The sequence below is a fragment of the Salmo salar genome, chromosome ssa03, assembly GCF_905237065.1.
Source record: "Salmo salar chromosome ssa03, Ssal_v3.1, whole genome shotgun sequence".
Classification (NCBI taxonomy): Eukaryota; Metazoa; Chordata; class Actinopteri; order Salmoniformes; family Salmonidae; genus Salmo; species Salmo salar.
Genome location: NC_059444.1, coordinates 56517735 through 56541443, shown reverse-complemented (window position 1 = coordinate 56541443; position 23709 = coordinate 56517735). Strand labels below are relative to the sequence as shown.

Here is a 23709-nt window from a genome sequence, read left to right as displayed (position 1 = left end):
GTAGGCCCATGCTATGATTGCTTTTTTGGTGCATTTTTACAGCTCATACAGACTGACTTTTTGACTCATTCCTGGACAAGCTGGATACAGAGATTGATTAAACGAGGCAATAATAATCACATGTAAGAATGAAAGCTTTTTCTTGTTATCTCCAATAGCAAAAAGGTTCTCTGCTAGTCTGTTTGGTACCTCCATTTGTGATGACCTTTTACCAACGTCCCGTTTGACATCAACATGAACAGCAAGCGACCTGTCAAAACAGTCAGACGCAGCTAGACGCAGCCTATCGCCTATCACACCATCAGCCATGCCTGACATATCCTCGCCGCTGCTAAATACTTCCAAGCGCCAGAGATGGAGAACAAATGTACTATCAGATATCACCGGGAACCAGATTGGCACTGCTCTCTCTATTAATGTGTGTCATCTTGTTGTCTTCACGGTCTCGGTTCCATTCTGTCTGGCCCACTCTTTGCTCAGTGCGTGGCTAGTGTAGGGCCCAGTCGTGGCAGCCTCTGATCTGATGACCACCGCTAGTTAGCCTAATGTTGTTTTAACATAATTTTCCCTTCCATTAGAGGGGAAGACTAAAAGGGTTACACCACCTGGGCCTGTTCACTGCTGGTTATGTAATGCTGCATAGGCTGCTGGAGGAGAGAGTGTTTGCTCAATTAAACTTGGCCCTGATGTGGACAATTAGGGGTTGGAGCGGTCTGCCCTGAAGGTGGTACACAAAGACTCCTTTCTAAGGGCGCATACGAACAGAACAGAGATTCTACCAACTACCCAGCTGGCTCTGCTTCCCAAAGTATACTTAGCAACTCTGAGAACACCCTCCATTACAAATTGTTCTAGAAGCTGGTAAGAACAGTCTTAAGAACAGTCTTAAGAACAGTCTTAAGAACAGTCTTTAGAACAGTCTTAAGAACAGTCTTAAGAACAGTCTTAAGAACAGTCTTTAGAACAGTCTTAAGGTCTTTTTCAAATTCGACTTATCACAACTCTATACGCGACGCATTGGAATGACAAAGGTGGACAGGGAGAAATCGAACACAAGCACACGTCAACACGCTTACGTTTTGCACGACCACCACCATCATGCCTACAGATCGCATGCATGATGCAGTACTACCTGCCCACATCAAGTTCCCGGCTGTGATTATGAAAGTGTGGAGGTTGGGTCACCCCTGCTGGACTGGTTAGTGCACAGGCAGCAGGTGCTAGACGCAACTGAGACCCTTGGAGAGGGGGGAGAGCTGTCAGCTCTGATCAAAGCCCAGACTGGATCCGTAGCAGTCTCATGGTGCCTCTCTCTCTCTGCACCACCCCCGCTTGAAGGCTGGACAGGGCGGATAGTGGGCTCTGAACCGTTCCTCTAAGGTGAACCTTCAACGCAGTCGGCAAGGTGTGGGCTGGGGATGCCAATTCAGGCCAGCAAGTAAAGCTACTGGGAACAATCACTGAGGTGTACAAAATAAGCATTGTGCATCGCTGCTTGACCCAGACAAATGATTATTCCGGGCAATTGAATCCCTATTTGAATATAAAAAACAAGTCCTGAAGTAATCCCTTTACAAGAAAACCTGCCATCTGTTTTTAGGTACGATGATGATTATTTAAATAATGCGCACAACCCTGTTAATTCAACCCTTCAACCTTTCAATTCATACTTCAGCAATAAAATCTATTTCAAATTACTGCAACTTGTAAGTGAAATTACACCAACTCAATACCAGCTGCAACCGATACCAGACGTCAACAATCACTTAAAGGGATAGTTCGGCTATATTACAAAATGTCATTTTTTCCTTACCCTGTGAGCAGTCTATGGACAAGGTATGACAGCAATCCATGCTTTGGTTTAGTTTCCACATGCTAACGTTTTAGAATTTGTGGCACAATCCCATGCAAGTCATGGTTCTCATATTACCATTTTTCACGCATCATGTCCAATGTCAAAGACTGCTTACAGGGTAAGGAAAACTTTATGTTATTTAGTACTTTGGGTGAACTATACCTTTAACATATTCAAGTCAATTTCTCTCTAATCTCCATTCTGTCTCTCTGAGGAGTCAAGTCTATATTTCACTCCAAAGCGTTTGACTACTGACTCCCTGTGGTCACTAAAGAGCCCATGGCAATTATCGTCAGAGTAGAGGTGTTAACCCCGGTGTCCTGGATAAATTCCCAATCTGGCCCTCATACCATCATGGCGACCTAATCATCCCCAGCTTCCAATTGGCTCATTCATCCCTCCTCCTCTCCCCTGTAACTATTCCCAAGGTCGTTGCTGTAAATGAGAACGTGTTCTCAGTCAACCTGGTAAAATAATGTTTAAATTAAAATACATGCAATTATTGAATGGAGGTAAGTTCCATATAAATGATTCAACATGTCATGGTTGGAGTTGAGTAGTGGCAATGTAGGCTAAGGGTCATCCATAAACAACAGTGTATAGTAAAGACACGACAACAGCGTGACTACATATCCCATCCCATAGTGAACATCAGATGTCCCTGGAATAGTTCCGGAAGATTGACTCAGCCCAAGAGTCACTCGCTAGAAATCACAAACCTCCCCCCTTCTCAGTGGTCTCAATTGTAATTGCCCTTTCAGAAACACATTAGCTCAAGATGTGTTTGAGGAAGGAACTGAGGTGCATAGCCTTGTCCAAACAGCCTCTATACACATGTAGAGCTTCCGCACACAAACACACACGTTTGCTCATACATATAGATTGGAGTGGCCACATGTATTCTGGGCTTGGAAGAAGGGGGAGAGTCCTACGTGTGTTGATGATATGATGATGGCGGGGAAAAAACGTATAGGTCATAGTGTTGTGGGGGTGGGGGGGGGGGGGGCAGATATGGATGTCCTAGCCTTACAGCTGGCATGCAACAGAACAATCTTCACAATGAGAGTCTGCGTCAGCTGGACTTGTGTCCGTATAGTAGCGTTTTAAATGACACACACCCACGCACACACACACACACACACACACACACACACACACACACACACACACACACACACACACACACACACACACACACACACACACACACACACACACACACACACACACACACACACACACACACGAACACACACACACACACACGCACATACTCCGGGGGTATCTTGGATTATTTATTCAGGCCTGTCCTCCCTCTGATGGAAGGTGTGGTGTGGTGTGTGGCTGTACTGCCTGGGAGACCATGCAGCAGTGGTCCAGGTGTGTCCGTCTGTCTGTTTGTTTGTCTCCTGGTGTGCCAGGGGTGTGTGTGTGTGTGTGTGTGTGTGTGTGTGTGTGTGTGTGTGTGTGTGTGTGTGTGTGTGTGTGTGTGTGTGTGTGTGTGTGTGTGTGTGTGTGTGTGTGTGTTATTGTGTGTGTGGGCCAGCCAAAGGTATCTGTCTGGGTGTGTCTGTCTGTCTCTTTGTCTCCAGGGGTGTCCGTCTGTGTGTCTGTCCGTCTGTGTGTCTGTGTGCAGGTGTCCAGGCCAGCAGCTGGGTCTGGCTGACTGACAGTGTTCGTCTGTAGAGTGACGCACTACATCTCAGCCGTAACAATGTTACACAAAGCTGATTCACTACCACTCAAATTCCGTGGTTTAGGGGCCACTGCTCACACACACAGGTGCGCACGGACTCACACATACGCATCCACGGACACACACACACGCACCCACGGACACATAAACACACACAGACACACACATGCACAGCTTAAAGAAATGGAATAAAGGCCCAATGCAATCAAAAACGTGATTTGCCTGTGTTTTATATATATTCCCACACTATGAGGTTGGAATAATACTGTGAAATTGTGAAAATTATGATAATGCCCTTTTAGTGTAAGAGCTGTTTTGAAATTGCAGTCTGTTTTTGTGGGATGGAGTTTTGGCCTGCCTGGTGACATCATCAGGCGGTAAATGATTTAATACACCAATAAGAAAGAGAGTTCCATACCTCTCTGCCAATAACAGCTAGTTTTCAGTTTTCCCCTCCCCATTCAGACCACTCCAAGACAGCTCTAGCAAAATTCTTGCTTGAAAAATGTATATTTGCTAAGAAGCTATTTTTATTTTATATTTTCCCATTTGAATTGAAAACATTCACAATAAGGTACTTAATCATTATGCAGAAATGATTTGATATTGAGAGCCAGAGAGAGGCAAGGATAATGGGATTTGTATGGTGATGAGATGTCTGTATTTTCATACTCTCTTTCCAGGAAAGATGGATCCCCTGGTGTTGTCAAAGGCAGTGTTACTCACTAGAAAAAAATGACCGGGTCATTCTATTTTATATTGAATGATTTTCCTTTTGGAAGAATCGCATGGAAACTACCCTGCTAACAAAAATGAGTAGTTAGGATGTCCCCAGAACATCACGAAATGGTTGCCTAAAGTGGTCAGGACGTTGTGTCATGGTCCCCGAGGACATTTTTTGGACGTTCATGTGACATTATTTCATGGTCCCCTGGTGGTTTTTGTCTAGTTCCTGGTTTGTCCAGGCAAAGTCCCTGAGGACGTTCTTAGGATGTGGTGTCATGGTTCCCTGGACGTTTTTGCCTAGTAGGCCTACCCGGCTTGTTCCAGGGACGTCACCTGATCAAACCCCAGTACCATTACACACACCTCTTGTTAGTGTTGCCAAGCCCATCATGGCCCTGATTGGTGAATCACTGATCCATCAAGGCTCTTTGTCTTTTGGCAATGTTAAGGACAGTCCCTCACACACTGCTTTTAACATATAGAAGAATGATCATTGAATTACCATAGTGAATTATTGTAATGGTTGTTTATGTGTCAATTAATGCCATAAGGGATGGGTTGCCAATTGGCAATTTGACACAAAAATAAAATGTCATTCATACAGTGTTTTCAACGTACTACATATTTGACACACATGATTGCATATGTTTATTCTTACAGTAATTACAGCGAGGGAAAAAAGTATTTGATCCCCTGCTGATTTTGTACATTTGCCCACTGACAAAGAAATGATCAGTCTATAATTTTAATGGTAGGTTTATTTGAACAGTGAGAGACAGAATAACAACAAAAAAATCCAGAAAAACGCATGTCAAAAATGTTATAAATTGATTTGCATTTTAATGAGGGAAGTAAGTATTTGACCCCCTCTCAATCAGAAAGATTTCTGGCTCCCAGGTTTTTTTTTATACAGGTAACAAGCTGAGATTAGGAGCACACTCTTAAAGGGGTCTTGTAGCCCATTCTAGCCTTGTGTAGGTCTACAATCTTGTCCCTGACATCCTTGGAGAGCTCTTTGGTCTTGGCCATGGTGGAGAGTTTGGAATCTGATTGATTGATTGATTGATTCCTTCTGTGGACAGGTGTCTTTTATACAGGTAACGAGCTGAGATTAGGAGCACACTCTTAAAGGGAGTGCTCCTAATCTCAGTTTGGGCTACAAGACCATCGCCAAGCAGCTTGGTGAGAAGGGGACAACAGTTGGTGCGATGACAAAAATGATTATACTTATCATAGTGATTCAGGATTGACATGAAAACAGGATAATATACCCCACCAACGTTAGACAACTGCACTGAAAATCCAAACTCAAATTGCTGAAATAAGTAAATGAAATCAATAACGAGAGAATAGTCAGATTAACTGATAGCAAAATAGGGCCATATGCACTTTTACATGAGTTAAGTGCCGAGATGTTTTCTATATGTAATGAATGCGTAGGGGACTTCTGAAATTCTACAGACTTTGTGGCGCAGCAGAAAAATCAGCGTACCCCAAATTCAGAGGTTGTGAGTTAAAATCCCACATGGGGTCATAGTGAGAAGTCAATACTATGTGTAATCATATTGTCATTGGTTAAAGACTTGTACACTATTTTAGCTGAACAGTGTACCACTTACCTTAATTAAGTGATAATGCCCGAGAAGCCGGTGTTTGGAGGACATATTGTCACGGGTGTTGTTAGGCCCAAGATGAAGTCAAGGGCTGGCAAACCATGGCAATATATCCTCCAAACACCGGCTTCGAGGGCATTATCACTTTTAACGGGTTACCAACATATTCAAATAATGATTGACATATTTTCATTAAAAACGTTATTTTGATTAATTTATTCATACTATTTCATCCTTCCACAAGATATAGTCCCGAAACAAATCTAGGGTTGTTACCCAAGCCGGCTGGTCGTTCGTTCTATCGGTTCGGTTGCCAGAGATGCGACCCAGTCATTCAGTCTTTTTATTCTGTATCTATGGACGCGACCCAGTCGTTCGTTCTAAATGTTCCATTGCCATACTGGCTGGCAACGTTCTTATCTCCAGCTTACTAGATAGGCAACTACGTCAAACAGTGCAGACAGAATAACAACAGTAGATACATTTGTTTAAGCTGTTTTTTAGTGACATTTATTTGGATACATCCATAACAATGATCTAATGAGGCACGATTTCACCTGGCATAGAAAATGTGTTCTCTCTTTAGGACACTGTTGTTCAGAGGAGCTAGCCAACAACACCGCTAACACAATCACTTCAAACGGAAGCTGGAAAGACTGCAAACTAGCTGCACTTCATTTCATGTACCTTTTTTTCAATTTACATTTCTTTGTATATATCCATAAAAATGAATGAATTCAACTGGCTGAGAAACGCAGCCTCCGTCCCGACTCCCGACCCCGACACGTTCATTACTACGGGACAGTTGGAGATTGAATTTGAATATTGAAACAATGTTGCAAATGTTGGAGAGACAGACAGCGAGGTTCATACAAATCTCCACTGTTGAAAACTAAATGTTAGTGGAAATGAATGTCAATAGAAAACAGCTACTTTGCTGTTATTCTGGCAGCAGAGGTCATGACTGCGTTAGCCATAGGAAGCTGTCTAGCTAGCAAGCGAAGGACAAGAACTTTGCTAGCAAGCATGGCAACGGAACATAAAGAACGAAAGACTGGGTCACGTCCATAAATATCAAACTAATCTAACGAAAGATGACAAAGTATTTACTTGCTTATACAAATGAAAATATCAACAGAACAATTGTATTTCTTCACGTAAATGTGTGCTTAAAGTATTGTTTCCTTTGGCAACTGTGTCATAAAGCGGAATAAACAGCTTAAACAAATGCACCAGAATCAACTTTGCTGTTTTTCTGGCTGCAGAGGTCGTGACTGTGTAGCCGTTGCTCGTTGGCTAGCTAGCAGCAAGCGAGGGATTAGAACGTTGCCACTGAACGAACGACTGGGTCCCGTCTCTAGCAACCAAAATATGAGAAAGTATGAATTTGCTTGTAAAAATCTAAATATAAACAATACTGTTTTATTTGGCAACTGTAGTATACGAGCGATAAAGGCCTCCGTTCTGTACATTACCTTGAAATGAACTCCGCAAAAGGGACTCGGCTCCGCCTCCTTCACCTGCGTCATCCACTATTTTCTAGGTAATGTACAGAACGTCAGCGTTTAGCGCTTACATAATGGTTTGGGACACCTGGGGCCATTATGTGACAAAAACCTCCAGGGGACCATGACTCAACATCCCAAGAGAGTCCTAAAAATATCCCCGGGGATCGTCCCAGGGACAAAACGGGAACTAGACAAAACCTCCAGGGGACCATGACACAACATACTGACCACTTCTGGTGACCATTTTGTGACGTTCCCGGGACATCCTAACGTCAAATTTTTGTTTGCAGGGACGTTCCCTTGGGACCATTACGCACCGTCCTAATGACTAGTAAAATGAACGTTTGAGAACGTCCTGAAAAGTCCTGACATGGTCCTCCGTGACGTCCTGGTAACTAGGGAACTAGACAAAAGTTCTCCAGAGAATGTTCCCTTGGGACCATCATGCGACGAACCCTTGACCATCATGAAACATCCCCTTGTGGTCAATGAATGTCCCATGGAGAGCATCCTTATAGGCAAGTATTTGAAAGTGGTGGAAAGAGTTGGTACAAATGTAAATTCCTAGAAAAGTAGAGGCCATGCCAGAGTTCTTACTCTGAAGATCATGTTAATGCATTATAATGAAAAATACATAAATAAATGACATTACTTTAGAATTACTGACTAGGATACAATTGCACAATATTGCTATAGCTCATCAATTTATTCATAATTGCATTAGCATGTCTGAATTCAGACCTCCAATATGATATGCGAGAATGTTCTTCTCTTAATAACCAGTTAGTATTACGTTCAATTTTCTAACCGTAACAAATTTACTTCATAAGAATCGAACTCTCCTCCCTTCATCACTAATGACAATCTCATTTTTGGAGCAGACAATTTTAGGGTGACATTTCAAAGCATGGGTATTGACAGCCATCTGTGGAATACATCTGATCTTTTAGTGTGTGTGTGTGTGTGTGTGTGTGTGTGTGTGTGTGTGTGTGTGTGTGTGTGTGTGTGTGTGTGTGTGTGTGTGTGTGTGTGTGTGTGTGTGTGTGTGGGCGGGCGGGCGTGTGTGTGGGCGTGTGTGCGTGTGTGCATGTGTTCACTGATTAGATTATTCACAATGTCATGATGCAGTTGTTGCTAATGGTAACACTATGTGGATTAGATTGCTCTATTCCTCTTAAAATGAGACACAGCTATATTACAGCACGTACACCAAAATCATTAATGTAATCTGCCTCTCTCGCTTTTTAGAGAGGGCTACTTGATACTTGATGTGTTTGAGATTAAAGCAATTAGTACCTAATTGGATCTTAATTTGCAAGCCAATTGTCACTAATAAGGAAAACAAGAAGACGTGGATTGTTTATCTCTTTCTCTCTCGTTTCTCTATCTCACTTTCTCCTCCCGATCAAATTTGTCCTTTCTTCTCACAAAATTGCTTTCCCTCCAACTCTCATTGAGTTAAACCGTAAACAGTGGAATATTGAGATGGAGGTTAGGTTGGTGTTAGTTCTTTGGGTCCTTATGACTAGCTCACACCACGAGGAGTTGTGAGGGACGCGGTGTGTGTGTGTGTGTGTGTGTGTGTGTGTGTGTGTGTGTGTGTGTGTGTGTGTGTGTGTGTGATGATAGGCAGAGGAGGATCAGTATGGATGAGAAAGCCAATGACGTCTCATGTGGAGCCACGTCAGACGCTTTGGGTGTCTTTTCGGAAGGGGCCCTTGTATACGGGGAGAGGGCATGAGCCCTGAAGTTATTTTGAGCCATTTGACGTCTAATGGGTTATGGCCGGGTGGGGGAGTTGAGTGAATCAACAACAACAGAAAGGGGAGAGAATGGTCATAGTCAATCAAGAGGAAGTGTCAAATAGGGGAGAGGGGCAGAGAGCAAATGGGAGGAAAGGAGGGGAGAGCCTCTGGGCCCTTAGAGATACTTCCATACAACTGGTGTTATTCGATTTAGTGTCATACACTGACTGGCGAACACTCATATGGGTTTTTTCCCTGGAATAAAACCTGGCCTCTGGCTTATTGAAAATTGGCCTAATCATTCCCATTGCTAACGTGTGTATTCAGGTTGTGTGTTGACCGTATTTGAAATGCTTAGCCCATGGTGATGATTTCAGACATCTCTGCTCATATTCCGACATACCTATGCATTGTAAACGCGTTTTTTTGTGTACAAATACAGCCCTCTACACCGGTGCTAAAATACATGACTTGTATACTCCTAGTCCCCCCTCGAGTCACACTGACCTGACTGAGTAAGTTATCGTATGCGTCTCTTGATTGCTCCGATAATAATTCACTCATAGTCTCAGCCAGTAATTGATGGAAGACATTGATTAGGCCCGGACGGCAAACAGTCCGTGAGTTTTATAATCCCGTGGAAAACTGTGTTTGGTTTCTGATTCACCCGACTCCCACGTCTTCTCCTCTCCAAATCACCTGCAAATCGTTTACAGTGCCATTAATTATCGTGAACCTAGAAAAGGGAACAATGAATATCCAATTATTAACACTTTGTTTACGGGATGTGGAATCTAATGAAGTCTAATTATAGCTAATTGAGGATATGTTGTCATAACCCGTAGCAGCTAGATTACTGTGAATGATGACATGAACTTGATTATTTATGTTAATAAAAGACGGATATAAAACACAGGTAGCCCTATAGAAAGTGTAGCTCATATGGAAAGTGTAGCTCATATGGAAAGTGTAGCTCATATGGAAAGTGTAGCGCATATGGAAAGTGTAGCTCATATGGAAAATGTAGCTCATATGGAAAGTGTAGCTCATATGGAAAATGTAGCTCATATGGAAAGTGTAGCTCATATGGAAAGTGTAGCGCATATGGAAAGTGTAGCTCATATGGAAAATGTAGCTCATATGGAAAGTGTAGCTCATATGGAAAGTGTAGCTCATATGGAAAGTGTAGCTCATATGGAAAGTGTTGCCCATATGGAAAGAGTAGCTCATATGGAAAGAGTAGCTCATATGGAAAGTGTTGCCCATATGGAAAGTGTAGCTCATATGGAAAATGTAGCTCATATGGAAAGTGTAGCTCATATGGAAAGTGTTGCCCATATGGAAAGTGTAGCTCATATGGAAAGTGTAGCTCATATGGAAAATGTAGCTCATATGGAAAGTGTAGCTCATATGGAAAGTGTAGCTCATATGGAAAGTGTTGCCCATATGGAAAGTGTAGCTCATATGGAAAGTGTAGCTCATATGGAAAATGTAGCTCATATGGAAAGTGTAGCTCATATGGAAAGTGTAGCTCATATGGAAAATGTAGCTCATATGGAAAATGTAGCTCATATGGAAAGTGCAGCTCATATGGAAAGTGCAGCTCATATGGAAAGTGCAGCTCATATGGAAAGTGCAGCTCATATGGAAAGTGCAGCTCATATGGAAAGTGCAGCTCATATGGAAAGTGCAGCTCATATGGAAAGTGCAGCTCATATGGAAAGTGCAGCTCATATGGAAAGTGCAGCCTATTTCTCTTAATCATATCACAATCAACTTTTAACAGTTGAATGTAGACACATATTAAAAAATATATATATTACTTTTTTCCTGATGTTATTAAAACATGCAAATTATGCTTGTTAAATGTGCACATATTTGCAAACTGCGCAAATACATTTTTCTGGACAGGGGATGTAGTCAGCCTAAATAAAAAATAAAACATTTGTTAAGACACTCCAGGACCAGACTTGTCCAGAGCAGATTGTGGATATATACTTTTTTCATCTATCCATCTGTAAAATACTAAAGATATCTATTGAAATTGCAGTTTTTGCATTTTTTTTTTCACATAAAATGTTATCTATAATAAAAAAATGACAACATATCAATTAGTCTCTCTGGGCCAGTCTGGAAAATATATCTAAGGATAAACACACAAACTTTGGTGAATACAGATGCTTCTGAAACTGATTCTTTTTGTTGGCCTGTGGGAAGAGTCTGACTTTCAGGAAATGGCATTTAAAGACAAGTACACCACTGAATTAAGACTACCAAAAGCCTGATGTTTAGACCCAATCACCATTTCTTTAAAGTTACTCAATGTATTCCAGTTTGTAACATTCTCTATGAAATGGGCTTAGCAATTATGTGTAATTCAATATAGTTAGCCTTGAAATGATTTATGCATGTCCATTTTAAGGGGTTAAAATTCATTAAAATGTTGATGGCAGTAGTATGATAAACTTTAAAAAAGTTTACTTTTTGAAAATACTAATATTAATGGACCAAAATACCAACAAATCTCAAAATTGACATGTAGATGCAAAAATGTAATTTCAGCCTGTGGTGCTTGGCTTTCAGGGCATTACTGTACCAATAGGAACTTGACCGCCACCTGGTGGTTATTGGATTAGGCTAATCCACCACACTTTTTTTCACTTTCTGACCTATAGGGAGTTTTGTCCCTTGTAAATAATAATAATAGGCAATTTTAATAGGTATTTAGCCTACTGATATCGAATCAGTGTAGTCCTTATACGTCGAGGCCCGGCCCTATATGTTGTTGCAGTTTTAACCAAGATATTAATTGGAAGTTGTGAAAGAATGAGAAAAGGCCTAATGATTATCGATATTTAGCCTGTTTGTAGCTTATTTCCATTTAGCTATGTTTGACATCGTCTGGCCAAATTGTTTGACAGCATTCCATTGGTTTGTCATGAGGACAGGTGTGGTCCAAATTGCCTTAATGTCCTTATAGCATTAAGTCAGAGATTCAAATTGCGTAACCCCACATAGTTCGACTAGGGTGATGCATTAGTAATATGTTAATCATCAGGTGACGTCGGTGTTATGCCCACATCCCCCTTCTCACCATCACAGCTACCCGTCTCACCCCGTTGACGAGACGACGATGGGTATATAAACCCCCTTGTGTTGGAGTTGAACAAAAGACCAGCGATTTGCTGCAAAGACACCAGTTGAAAAAGGAACATTGCAGAAGCCAAGCAAGAGAATCCACACTGCTGGACACAGACACCCGTTGTCTTAACCACCTGTAGCTCACGTCAAGTCTTCTCAAAGTAAGTACAACTTTTAGTCTTGTGAATTTGAAATGTTTGCTGGTTTTACTTGTATTACTTTTAAAGCTTTCATGATGCGGACGCTTACATTTCTTTGCATATTTGGACATAAAAAAATGAGTTGCTATTTGTGCAGTTCGTCATTGAAAAAAAATGTGAATCGTCCGATCACCTACGCAAAGATCTGCACGTTGCAACCTACAGCTAGAATCGTTGTCCCAACTGGAGTTGGTTTGAAAATGTTAGAAGATACTAGAAAAGGCTTTTCAGAACCATGGACAGCTACGGCGCGAAAAGTTGCGCAAATGAAATGTGGGTAAAGTCGTGATTTCTGCGTGCACAACATGCATTCCTATAACAGTTGCAAATATTTGACAATAGCATAATAAATAATGTTCATGTTGAATAGCCTACTATTTTACCAATAACTAGTGAATTATAGCGAATACACGTTTCAATGGGGAAATATAATATAATTGGTAAGCTTTAACCAATTATTTCTGCTGTTATACTTGTTGCTTGTTCCCATTCAAACTCATTCCTATTACTTAGTAGGTCATTATTTAGATTTGAATTCGAATTCGAAATCAAACATGGAGAATTAGCTTGGACCGTAACTTCCTCTCAAGACGCGTGCAGTAGCCTACAGAAAAGGCAGATTTGATTCAGGGATAATGCAGGATCGTAATGATCCATTACTAACAGGTGGATATCAATGCGAACGAGGTTAGCCTTCTAAAACATATTTTTAATGACCATCTATGAAATTGGTGTAATATTGATTGGTGGGCTATTTAGCCTACATTATTTTGCTCCGTTGAGGATCTTTAACATTTAACAATCACGTGCTCCCTAACCCCCTTCTCCTGAGCACAGATGGCCATGATACTGAAACCCTGGACCGTCTTGGTCGCCTTGGTGTTGTGCGTGCTGGTGTGTCTCGGGACTTTCGTGGACGCCTACCCACCTAAACCGGAGAACCCTGGAGAAGACGCGCCTCCTGAAGAGCTGGCCAAATACTACACCGCGCTCAGACACTACATCAATCTGATCACGAGACAGAGGTAAGCAGACCGTGCTCGCGCTCTACGTAGCAGCCGTTTCTATTTAAATGACATTTCTTCCTAGTCCTAACATCAGAGGACATTTTATCTATGAAATTATAATAAACCACATACCTTGTTTTTTTTTATGGCGAATAGAACCGTTTTTCTTTTTTTTATTACAATCTAGGTTAGTCTACTGTGACAGTGGCCCCTGAGTTTTCTGCTCTTATTTTTGCAGCAAGCTCTTAATGCTCCCTATACCATGATATATATTTTCTACATTTTATTACAGGGCTTTAGGCTCAGAAAGCTTTAGGCTCTCCATAGAAATAATGCCATAGCAATAAAAACCTGTGAAGACAGACCCACGTGAACTCTCCAAATCGGATTATGGCTCTCTATGTGCCTGCAGGTTCCCTATGACATATTCTATGCTGATATGGTGATGTCTGGGTTGAATAGGTGGTCTCTGTCTTATGCTGAAATGGCACTGAATCAGGCACACCTGATATTATTCATGATATTCAAATAGGCCATTGATCTTTAAGAAAATATATCCAACCCTGTTACATTCAACTTAGAGGGAAAAAATGTTTACTCTTTTATAACCCATTATCATATAGCATCCACATTTAAGTTGTCATAATATAGCAATGGCCTGGATGATAACCAATAATATAGTGGAATAGTGTAGATCAGAACTATATAGTCCAAGACGATGACACTTAGTGGAGTTTGTTCTTCTTGTCTGTCATAATAACACATTGGACTACATTTAACGTTTTAGTCATTTAGCAGACACTCTTTTCAGAGTGACTTCCAGGTGCAATTCGGATGAAGTGCCTTGCTCAAAGTGCACATAGGCAGATTTTTCACCTAGTCGGCTTGGGGATTCAAACCAGTAACCTTTCGGTTACTGGCCCAAAGCTCTTATCCGTTAGGCTACCTGCCGCCAAATATGAATGATCATTCGGAAATGCTATTTGAACCGTAGAGAAGATTTGCCTGCAGCAAGAGCACGGATTTTCCTGGAATCAAAAATACATAACAGTAACATTGTCTTCTGCATCCCCACAAAGTGGTTTCTAAGTGGAGAGACGAGAGCATGGTTTGACACTGATGGTTCCCTTTTACATCTTGTTACAACCGCCTGTCTATGGAGCAGGTGCGATTGCCTCGGTCACTTTCTTAGAAGGCCTGGTTGATCATGCTTACCTCCACTTCACTGGCATCGCTTTGGAGTGCCGAGTGGGGTTGAATTGGAGTGTAAGATTGCACAGCTGCTATGAAAGTGCGGCAGGTAGCCTAGTGGTTAGAGCGTTAAGCCAGTAACTAGAAAGGTTGCTAGATCGAATCCCCGAGCTGACAAGGTAAAGATCTGTCGTTCTGCCCCTGAACAAGGCAGTTAACCCACAGTTCCTAAGCCGTCATTGTAAATAAGTTGTTCTTAACTGACTTGCCGAGTTAACAAACAAAACATTTATGAATGCCAGGATAGGTGGCATGATGGGAAAGTGAACATTTTCCACTCAAAACGTTTTCCCCACAGAGGAAGGAATTCCAGCCCAATCCCGCTGAGATATTCAACTTCCAATTTCAATTTCAAAGAGAAATTGATCGTTTGTACATACATTTATCTGTGCAGGGAAGTGCTTATAGACAAACAGACAAACACACCGGAAAGAAAAACAATTAGATCTTGCCTGAACAATCCAAGCATAGTGTCTCAGTCTATTATCTACCTTACTAGAGAGAACTACATTATCATGCCATTTAAAACCCTCATTATCTTTGGTAGTTGAGCAAGAAAGGCTGTGAGCAGCATCTTGTCAGAGGAAAGGAGCTCTGACTCTAATTGGCCTTGTCGGGTGGCTCCAGTGTCTGTGGGAGTTTGTGGGCTGACATAGTCAAGTTTCACACATATACACATAATTACATCACCCCTCTCCCATTACACACACCTCAGACAGCTACCTTGGCACCTTTAGACACATTCCGACAGCAACATGTTCTACCTGTCATTGAGAAGTGGGATCCTCCCGCAGTATGCTTAGAGTGGAGTGGAGGTTTGACGGTCTTTGCTCTCTCTCCTTCTTTCTTTCTTCCTTTCTTTTTTTCTTCTTCTAGGTACGGTAAGAGGTCCGCCCAGGAGGGAGTGATGTCAGAGTTGCTGTTCGGCAACAATGCAGAGAGAGACCAGAGATCAAGGTCAGTCCATCAAAGATATCAAACATTTCCAATACAATTTCAACGGCAGGTGCAAAGACTGATATCTCTTTGTTTCTGGGGTTATTTCAATAGTGTAGTGTCAAAGAATGGTCCCTTTATCGGCTACAGACACCTACTGTACAGAAAAAGACTGGCATGCACAACTTTTAGTAGGTCTGTCTTTGGGTAGCCCAGGATTAAACCAAATGTTCATTTCCACAGGACTCATTGTTCTCTCTCTCTCTCTCTGTCTCTCCCTCTTTCCTCTTTCCTCTTTTCCCTCTCCAGATATGACGACTCCTACATGTGGTGATTCCTCGTCCTCATTGGGTATTCTCCCCAGGTGTCCACCAATACCTGGAGAGGCCGACCAGTGCCTCCCACCACCGCCTCTCCCTCTGACCCCTGACCACAACCAATGACCATCACAGACCTTTAAGACAACGTAAAATCAACCTGAAATACCTAACCCTCCCCCATCCCTCTTTCCCTCTCTCTCAGACTTCTCTCTCTCTCTCTCACACGAAGTCTCTGACTCATTTCTTCACACGAAGACAATTGTACATAATGAATTATTCAATTAAGATATAGAATACAAAAAATATATAATGATTGACGAAATCACGTGTAACCATCACTGCTGTACGTCTTAACAGAGAATTATCTTTTATGATTGGTACTGTATAAATGCTTTGTGTGTGATTAAAGTTCGATGGATGGCTATGACAAAATAGACGATTGTGTCTCATTCGCTCTTACAGTCGACATTATTGTGGTGTTTTAAAAGGATCTCTTGGAGTAAAACCGTTTATTGGTGAGCAGAAGACATTAAATCGAGTTGAAAATGTAAGACCCCCATCCGTGAGGACTTTCCAGACCATGTTACTGTAAGGTTATGGGTGTCTTCTACTATCCGGCCTGAAAATCAGACATCTGTTTTGTCTGGTGCAAGTACCGGATATCAGGCTGTGTACATTCCGCCTTACGCTGATGTCTACATCTCGATCAATATGCAGATGATACCTCTTAACTGTAATACTTATCTTCGTCCAGTAGATGTCACTCCTGTAAGGCAGGTACCTGACATGAAAATGAGTGCGGAGTGAATACAATGTGAACACTGATTGAATGAGTAAATCATGATTTTCTGAAATACATATATTATAATGGAGTACATATAGTATAATCCGACTAAACATTACAAACTTGTATACACGATACAAGTACAATTATTTACTTAGCATGTTTGCATGTGTTGCATGAGTTGAAGAGCATGTGGATGTATAGCATTTTTGATTGATCTGTGACGATTCAGTTCCGTTAAAGCCACAATCCGTAAGATTTCCATTTGCTCATTTGCCATTTGAACGAACGGAATAGCCATGCTTTCTGAGGAATGTGACTCATATATGCCCTGTCTTACCTTATCATAACCAAAGCAATATGGACACATTACGTCATTGTGTATGATAACTTTAATAATACTCTGCACAACTTCGAGTTTGGCTTTAACCCAAACAAACGTGGGTTAAAATAGGAATATTCATTGGAAGCGTAAGGATTACACACAGATCATGTGAGGAAAATCATGTAAATCCATGACATGTTATGGTAGTCAATTATTAGCGTCAAGAATATTTCTGTGTTCTCGACTTATTGCAGGTAATTGTACTTATTTGTTATTGTAAAAACATGAAATGGGTCTGCAATAATTATTTGTTTATTATCTTAGAAAGACTGTTAAAAAGACATGGACAATATATCTATTCTGCGCTATGGCCGTACGTAGTTGGTGGGGCCCACATTGAGGAAAGAAGTGCATTGCCCGTTTAAATCTCCATCGCGACGACTACAGTGGTTTGACAATCAGTAGCGGTTCAAAGATCTCATTTTAAACGGAGACAACGACGCGACCACGAGACGGAACAGGTTAGTGCAGTCCCGTTATGTAAAATTGCGTTTTTATGTTTTTTTTTAAGTATACGATATATTTTCATTGGAACGCATGACAGATGGTCTATTTGATTTGAGGTGTTTTTCGTTGTGCTTTGCGTTGTCGGGGCTTCATGCAGTCAAGTAGTAGATGATTCCGATAATGTAGATACAGAGTCAGGCAAATACTCAAATGGTGACATAGATTAACCGAACCCAATTTCTATTCAAATATACATACTTGTGTTTCGCATTGCGTCTATGTTAGATACGTTATTTATGCGTTTATCTGTGTCCCAGTTGCAGACCCCCAGCGTTTGGTGGGTTATCTGGGTACCATATGTGGGTGCGAGCTATCGGCTACGCACCAACGATAACGGTTCTCTTCAGTCATTTGAATTCAATCTAAAAACACAATAATGTTAAGACTGTTTTGTAATACAGAATTTTCGTTAATGGAGGAATATCATTCGTGAATAGTCTGGTATATTGGTGCATGCTGCATGCTGCAAGCAAAACAATACAATTAGTCCCTACACTCACGCACGCACACCACCTGCACGCGCAGACTTTTGGCAAGGTGCAGTAGTATCATAACATCACACATGTCATGTAGGCTATACGACGCACCTAACCATACTCTTTCTCTCTCTCTCCATCTGGGGCGTGGAAGAGTTTGCCCCGGTGTAAGAATCAGACCTTTGGAACATTGCGTTTTCTGTTTTGTATCCTGTAGGTTGAAGCACGGTAGTGAAAGTGGACTGTCCTTATTACAAATGTATTACACTATTATAGACCTGCCATGACGGAAATCCAATTTCCCTTTCCCGATTAGAGTTAAACCATGTGATTAGTTCGAAGCCAATCATATAATTGTGTGGTGGCAGTGAAAAAAACATATTTATTTTGAAAATATGTCAGGGATTAATTGATAAGTAAAGACTTATCAGTAATTTGAATAATGGAATTGAAGAGATCAATGTCTTAAAATTAAACATCCCTTTTTCTATATTTTTTCTCACTCCCTCTCTCTTGCTCTCTCAATTGAGTCTTTGGGACAAACCACAAAATGCAATGTGACTGGCTAACTCACTGTGTTGATGGGAGCCATGCACACACCACAGTCTTCAGAGAGAGGGGGAGAGATATTGTGACACAAGCAGATGGGGCATGTAGCCTATCTCTTAGGGGGTGGATGAGAGGGGGGCAGGGAGGGGTGGGGGGCATTGAGGGGAGCAGATGGAGTTCACATCAGCGTGTGATCTCGTTAGGGCCTGGACATGGTGTCGTTAGCACAAGAGGCCACAGCATGACGTGTGTGTGGAGGAGGGGAGAGAGGAAGGAGAGAGGGACGGAGAGAGAGAAGAGAGAGGGATAATGAGAAGGATGGAGAGAGGGAGGGGGATGGGAGAGAGGTAGGGAGAAAAGTGGAGAGGAATGGGAGAGAGGTGAGAGGGAGAAAAGGATGGGGAGAGGAATGGGAGCGTGGGAGGAGGCGGAGGGATGAGAGAAGGATGAGAGAGAAGAGAGAACATGCACTACCCGTGTGGACTGCCCGTTATGAGTGAGGAGAAAGAGATAGAGAAAGGCGAAGGGAGGGAGGGATGGAGAAGAGTGGAAGGATGTTATTCACTACCCAAGTGGGCGTCCTGCCCTATGGTTCGTAACCCCCCCAATATGAGTCAACATGAGGGAGGTGAGGAAGGAATACTCCCTAGGGATCTGTGTGTTATTGCTGAGCTTACATATTATCTACCATCGGCTAGGAGCACTGTGGCAGGTCATGTTAGAAAGGTTCACATTAAGGAGTAGAGCTACTGAGCTGGTTTAGTTGGGGAATAATATACAGTAAGCAGGATCTCTTTATGCCAAGAGATAAAATAGGTAAAATAGTAGAAAAAGCAAGTGGATGTTTTGGGTGCTCTCGAAAAAATTTGTTGAGGTTATTTTCTATCCAATTGATGTTAGCACAGAGAGAAAAAAAGGAAATCAGTTCAATTCGGATGAACAGTGGAGAGAGAAGCGGTTCCATTACGTCACATTGACTGGCAGAGAATCGGCCACAGCAGTGCAGGGTCTGCTGCTCTCATAGATTCTGTGGGTATTTGCTGCCCCAGACATCCTCTAGACACCACAACTTCCTACCTAGCGTCTGACTTTTCATTTTGTTTGTTTTTATTTGAGGCGGTAGATCAGCTTTAATATTGCAGATTGATTGTGGCTTCCATCAATGTAATTGTCTGCATCATTTCCAATCCCCCATATTTGTTTGTAAATATATATATATACTGTATATAAATTATATATATTTATTTAAATGTTTTATTTTATATATTTTAATTTATTATTTTCCACCATTCTACCATCCCTCCCCTAATTGGAGTAAAGTAATGGACAACAACACTTAGGCTTCTACTTCCAGTTTATACATACTATATACATTTTACAGACACAATCTATTTTACTATAGTTGTCTTTTGTTTGTTTTTAGTCCCATCCTTCAGCTCCACTCAACCCCTCCCATCTATCTCTAAACACCATCCAGTTTTGGATTTTTGCCATATATTTTTCAAATGTGCTGTGATGTTTAACAAAAGTTCTGAGCCATTCTATTCTCATAGATTCTACATATTGTAAATTAAAGATAACACTTTTTTGCTAAGAGTATTATTCAATTATTGATCGATTGACTATGACTTTTTAAATCCCCTAGCAGTGCTATCTGCAGAGTTAGCACCAGGTAAATGTTGCAATTCTTCAGCCATTCCTGCGACCAAAAACAAGCTACATATGGACAGTATCAAAACAAATGATCTAATGATTCTGTCTCTTCGCAGCAAACTATGCAGAGCTGGGATGGTTGTAGCCCCCATATATGTGAGGTGTTTTTGGTTTCAAGAAATTTGTAGAATAATTTAAATTGAAAAAGTTTTGAATCCAGCGTTGTTTTGTGTATCAGTTCATAAACTATCTGCCATGGAATCGATACATCGATAATCTCTTCCCAACTATTTCGCAATCTCAATGGCACATTCGTTAGCTATAGCCATTTGGGAGGATTTGTTACATTAGAAAATAAACAAATAGTGTTAGTGGCCTGCACCCATGTTGAAATAAGCTACGTCTCGTCTAGTTATTGTTTGGCTCATTATTGTAACGCTTACTGCTTTGCTAAGTGCTCAAATGTGGCGGCGGGTAGCCTAGTGGTTAGAGCGTCGGACTTGTAACCGAAAGGTTGCTAGATTGAATCCCCGAGCTGACAAGGTACAAATCTGTCGTTCTGCCCCTGAACAAGGCAGTTAACCTGCTCTTCCTAGGCCGTCATTGTAAGTAAGAATTTGATCTTAACTGACTTGCCTAGTTATTTGAAAAAAAATCCATGATTAAATTATAAAAACTATACATTTCATACTGTTTGGCAGAATCATAATTCAGCCATTGTATCTGCCAAGTTATGCTACAAAATCATGTACAGGGCATTCTGCTCCTAAAAAGGGACATTTTATTTAAATAATTTGAGCATGGTTTAGGTCAGACATTCCAACCATTGCTTCATTTTTGTGTTAGATTAATCTTCCCCCCATGTATACACTCTTAGGGGACATTTTGTGCATAAAAGCCAAACAAGCCACCACATCTATCAGTGGCTTTATGGATTGATGAACCACATTGCCCCTAGACGTCCATAGATGTACTCCCTCTCTATCTCCACCTTCTCCTTCTTACACAATGCCTAGCAGCAGTGTGAATGTGCATTAAAGGGGCCGGGTAGAAAGCGGTACATCCCATTGGTTGCCTACCTCCCCTCATGGCATAATCCCCTTTTTCCTTCTTTTGGGTGCCCAAGCTGGGGAGGCTGGAAGGCTGTTTTGTTTCCCCACCTATAGCATTGGCATGAGTGGTGGAATGATGGAACGGTGTGTGTGTGTGTGTGTGTGTGTGTGTGTGTGTGTGTGTGTGTGTGTGTGTGTGTGTGTGTGTAGCTTAGATGAATCACCCCTGCTGACGGTGCTCCTCTACCCACGCCCCCCCTGCTCCCCCTCCCCATCCCAACAGTCCCTCTTACATGCGCCATGGGCTGAAAATATGCGTCCCGATCCCTTTCCCTAAGCATCGTTACTGGTCACCATGGCGGCTGCGGACTATTCTAGCAGATCGTCATAGCAACTGGCTGACGGGGAAGAAAGGAGGCAGTCCGTCTCATATGCCCCTGGATACCTACAGAGAGCTAGGCTTGTCTCACCACAGATCGATAGGTCGATAGCCCTATGAGATGTCAGAGTGTCGGCAAATATAGCCGACCAGATCGACCACACTCAGTCCTTGGCGTGAGAATAGCATATTGGGGGACCTGGGATTTCTGGCATAGGTGGTATTGGACTGGGCCTTTGTGTGTGTGTGTGTGTGTGTGTGTGTGTGTGTGTGTGTGTGTGTGTGTGTGTGTGTGTGTGTGTGTGTGTGTGTGTGTCTGTGTGTCTCTGTGTCTGTGTGTGTGTATGCTTGCGTGAATATGCACACTGTGCATACAAGCATGCATTTGTGTGTGTGTGCTGTGTGTTGTGGCTCTCCCTAGAGAGGGGCAATTTTCAGCCCTAGCTTATTAAAGCAGACCAGCTTTAGGAAAGGAGAGCTGCTGGCTTGGTACTCTGGATGGATGAATGGAAGGTAGCCATCGACCATTGGCAGCCAAGTGCACACATGAAAGTTGGAACACCATCACATCTAATGAAATATTTCACAGGACAGATACTGTATGGCTGGATTCACAGATACAGGGCACATTTGTCTCCTTACCATTTTACAGATACAGTATGTTTCTTTTATGACTGCTTTGACAAGTCAGACCTTTCTTCTGAAATGAACTGTTATTTGAAGATGAGCAATGACAATTTCACTCCTCATCACATTCACAAGTTGTGTTTATCTAATGAAATGTAATTGTCTATTGTAAATCTGTCTATTGTAAATCAAACCGACTCTCCGTATTACTTTGGGAAAATATGCCTCAACAAATGTTTGCGGGAGTAAGAAGTAGGCTTAAAGCCACTCGTCACTGGTGTTGTGTAATGGGTCTACTGTTGGTCAGTGTGTTGTTGTTGACCATAGGACTGCCCTCTGACTAGACCTGTAAGGCAGGTGGACTGGGAAACATGGATTAGCTGGCTGGGGGTGTGTTAATAGGCTACTGAGGGGGTACTGAGTTCAAGGGTCACTAATTAAAAATGTTTCAGCAGCAGTGGTTCTCTGTTTTGACTTTAGATCAGCAGTACGAGAGAAGAAACGTTTGTGGTCACGAGAGTTTGTGGTCGGCATGCCGATCCATTTGTTTGTTGCCAAATCTTTAGTTTGCGGCTCCACGCGTGTGATGCTTTCCATTATGTTCAAAGTCGCCTGTGTCCTAACTACAGTGGTTTTGTCAGGATCAAGGCGAAAGTTAAGCTAATGTAAATCCTTACTGTGTTTGTCCTTGACTGTAATTGTAATTGTAGAGTGGTCCTTCGCGTTTCCTGGACGAAGATTGTGGGAGACAAACGGGGGTGCGTTCCAGAGCGCATGCTTTTAAACTGTGTTGTGGTTCATGCCAAATTGTTGATTGTCCCAGGGAGAGGATAATTGGTAGCCTCAACATTGACATGTGAAATGGTATATTCCATGGCTACCCCTCAGAGCCTGGTTCGTCTCTAGGTTTTTGCCTAGGCTCCTGCCTTTTCTAGGGAGTTGGATGTGTCGTGGTGTGTTATTTTCCCTACAGTAGGAGCCTACAGGCTTCGACCGTTTAAACAGGGGCCTACTCTTGCCTGCGCTTTATTGGTATATTTGATGTATCCTGCATTTATTGTCTTATGTATGTGGCTCCTCTAACGTCACATCGGTTCGTGCAAAAGGCATGTCACTATGACAACGGTTACCATCCCAACAGCGTAATGTGAGCGGAGGCCTCACCATGGCAACTATTTCTATGAAGTTTACTGCATACTTACTTCTGGGGCATTGCTTGTCCGTTCTGGTCACGGGGACTCACAGGTCTGCTGGCTTTTGTTTCAGTCCAGAACCAACACAGAAACACACCTGGTAATC

General features: G+C 42.0%; 2 protein-coding genes across 2 annotated transcripts in view; both read left to right on the top strand.

Annotated features, from left to right (window-relative positions):
- The first annotated feature begins 12314 nt into the window (after window positions 1–12314).
- pyy (peptide YY) lies at window positions 12315–16192 on the top strand. Its single transcript, NM_001139523.1, has 4 exons — window positions 12315–12445; window positions 13322–13509; window positions 15619–15699; window positions 15988–16192. Exons 2-4 carry the CDS (start codon window positions 13322–13324, stop codon window positions 16010–16012), a joined length of 294 nt encoding a protein of 97 aa, NP_001132995.1. The 5' UTR covers window positions 12315–12445; the 3' UTR covers window positions 16013–16192.
- A 1307-nt stretch (window positions 16193–17499) lies between these two features.
- The window catches only part of LOC106600860 (MAGUK p55 subfamily member 2), a 26211-nt gene continuing 20001 nt past the window's right edge, over window positions 17500–23709 (top strand). Inside the window, exon 1 of the mRNA XM_014192588.2 lies at window positions 17500–17628. The gene's annotated coding sequence lies outside the window, so the exon portion shown is untranslated. The remainder of the gene's footprint in view (window positions 17629–23709) is intronic.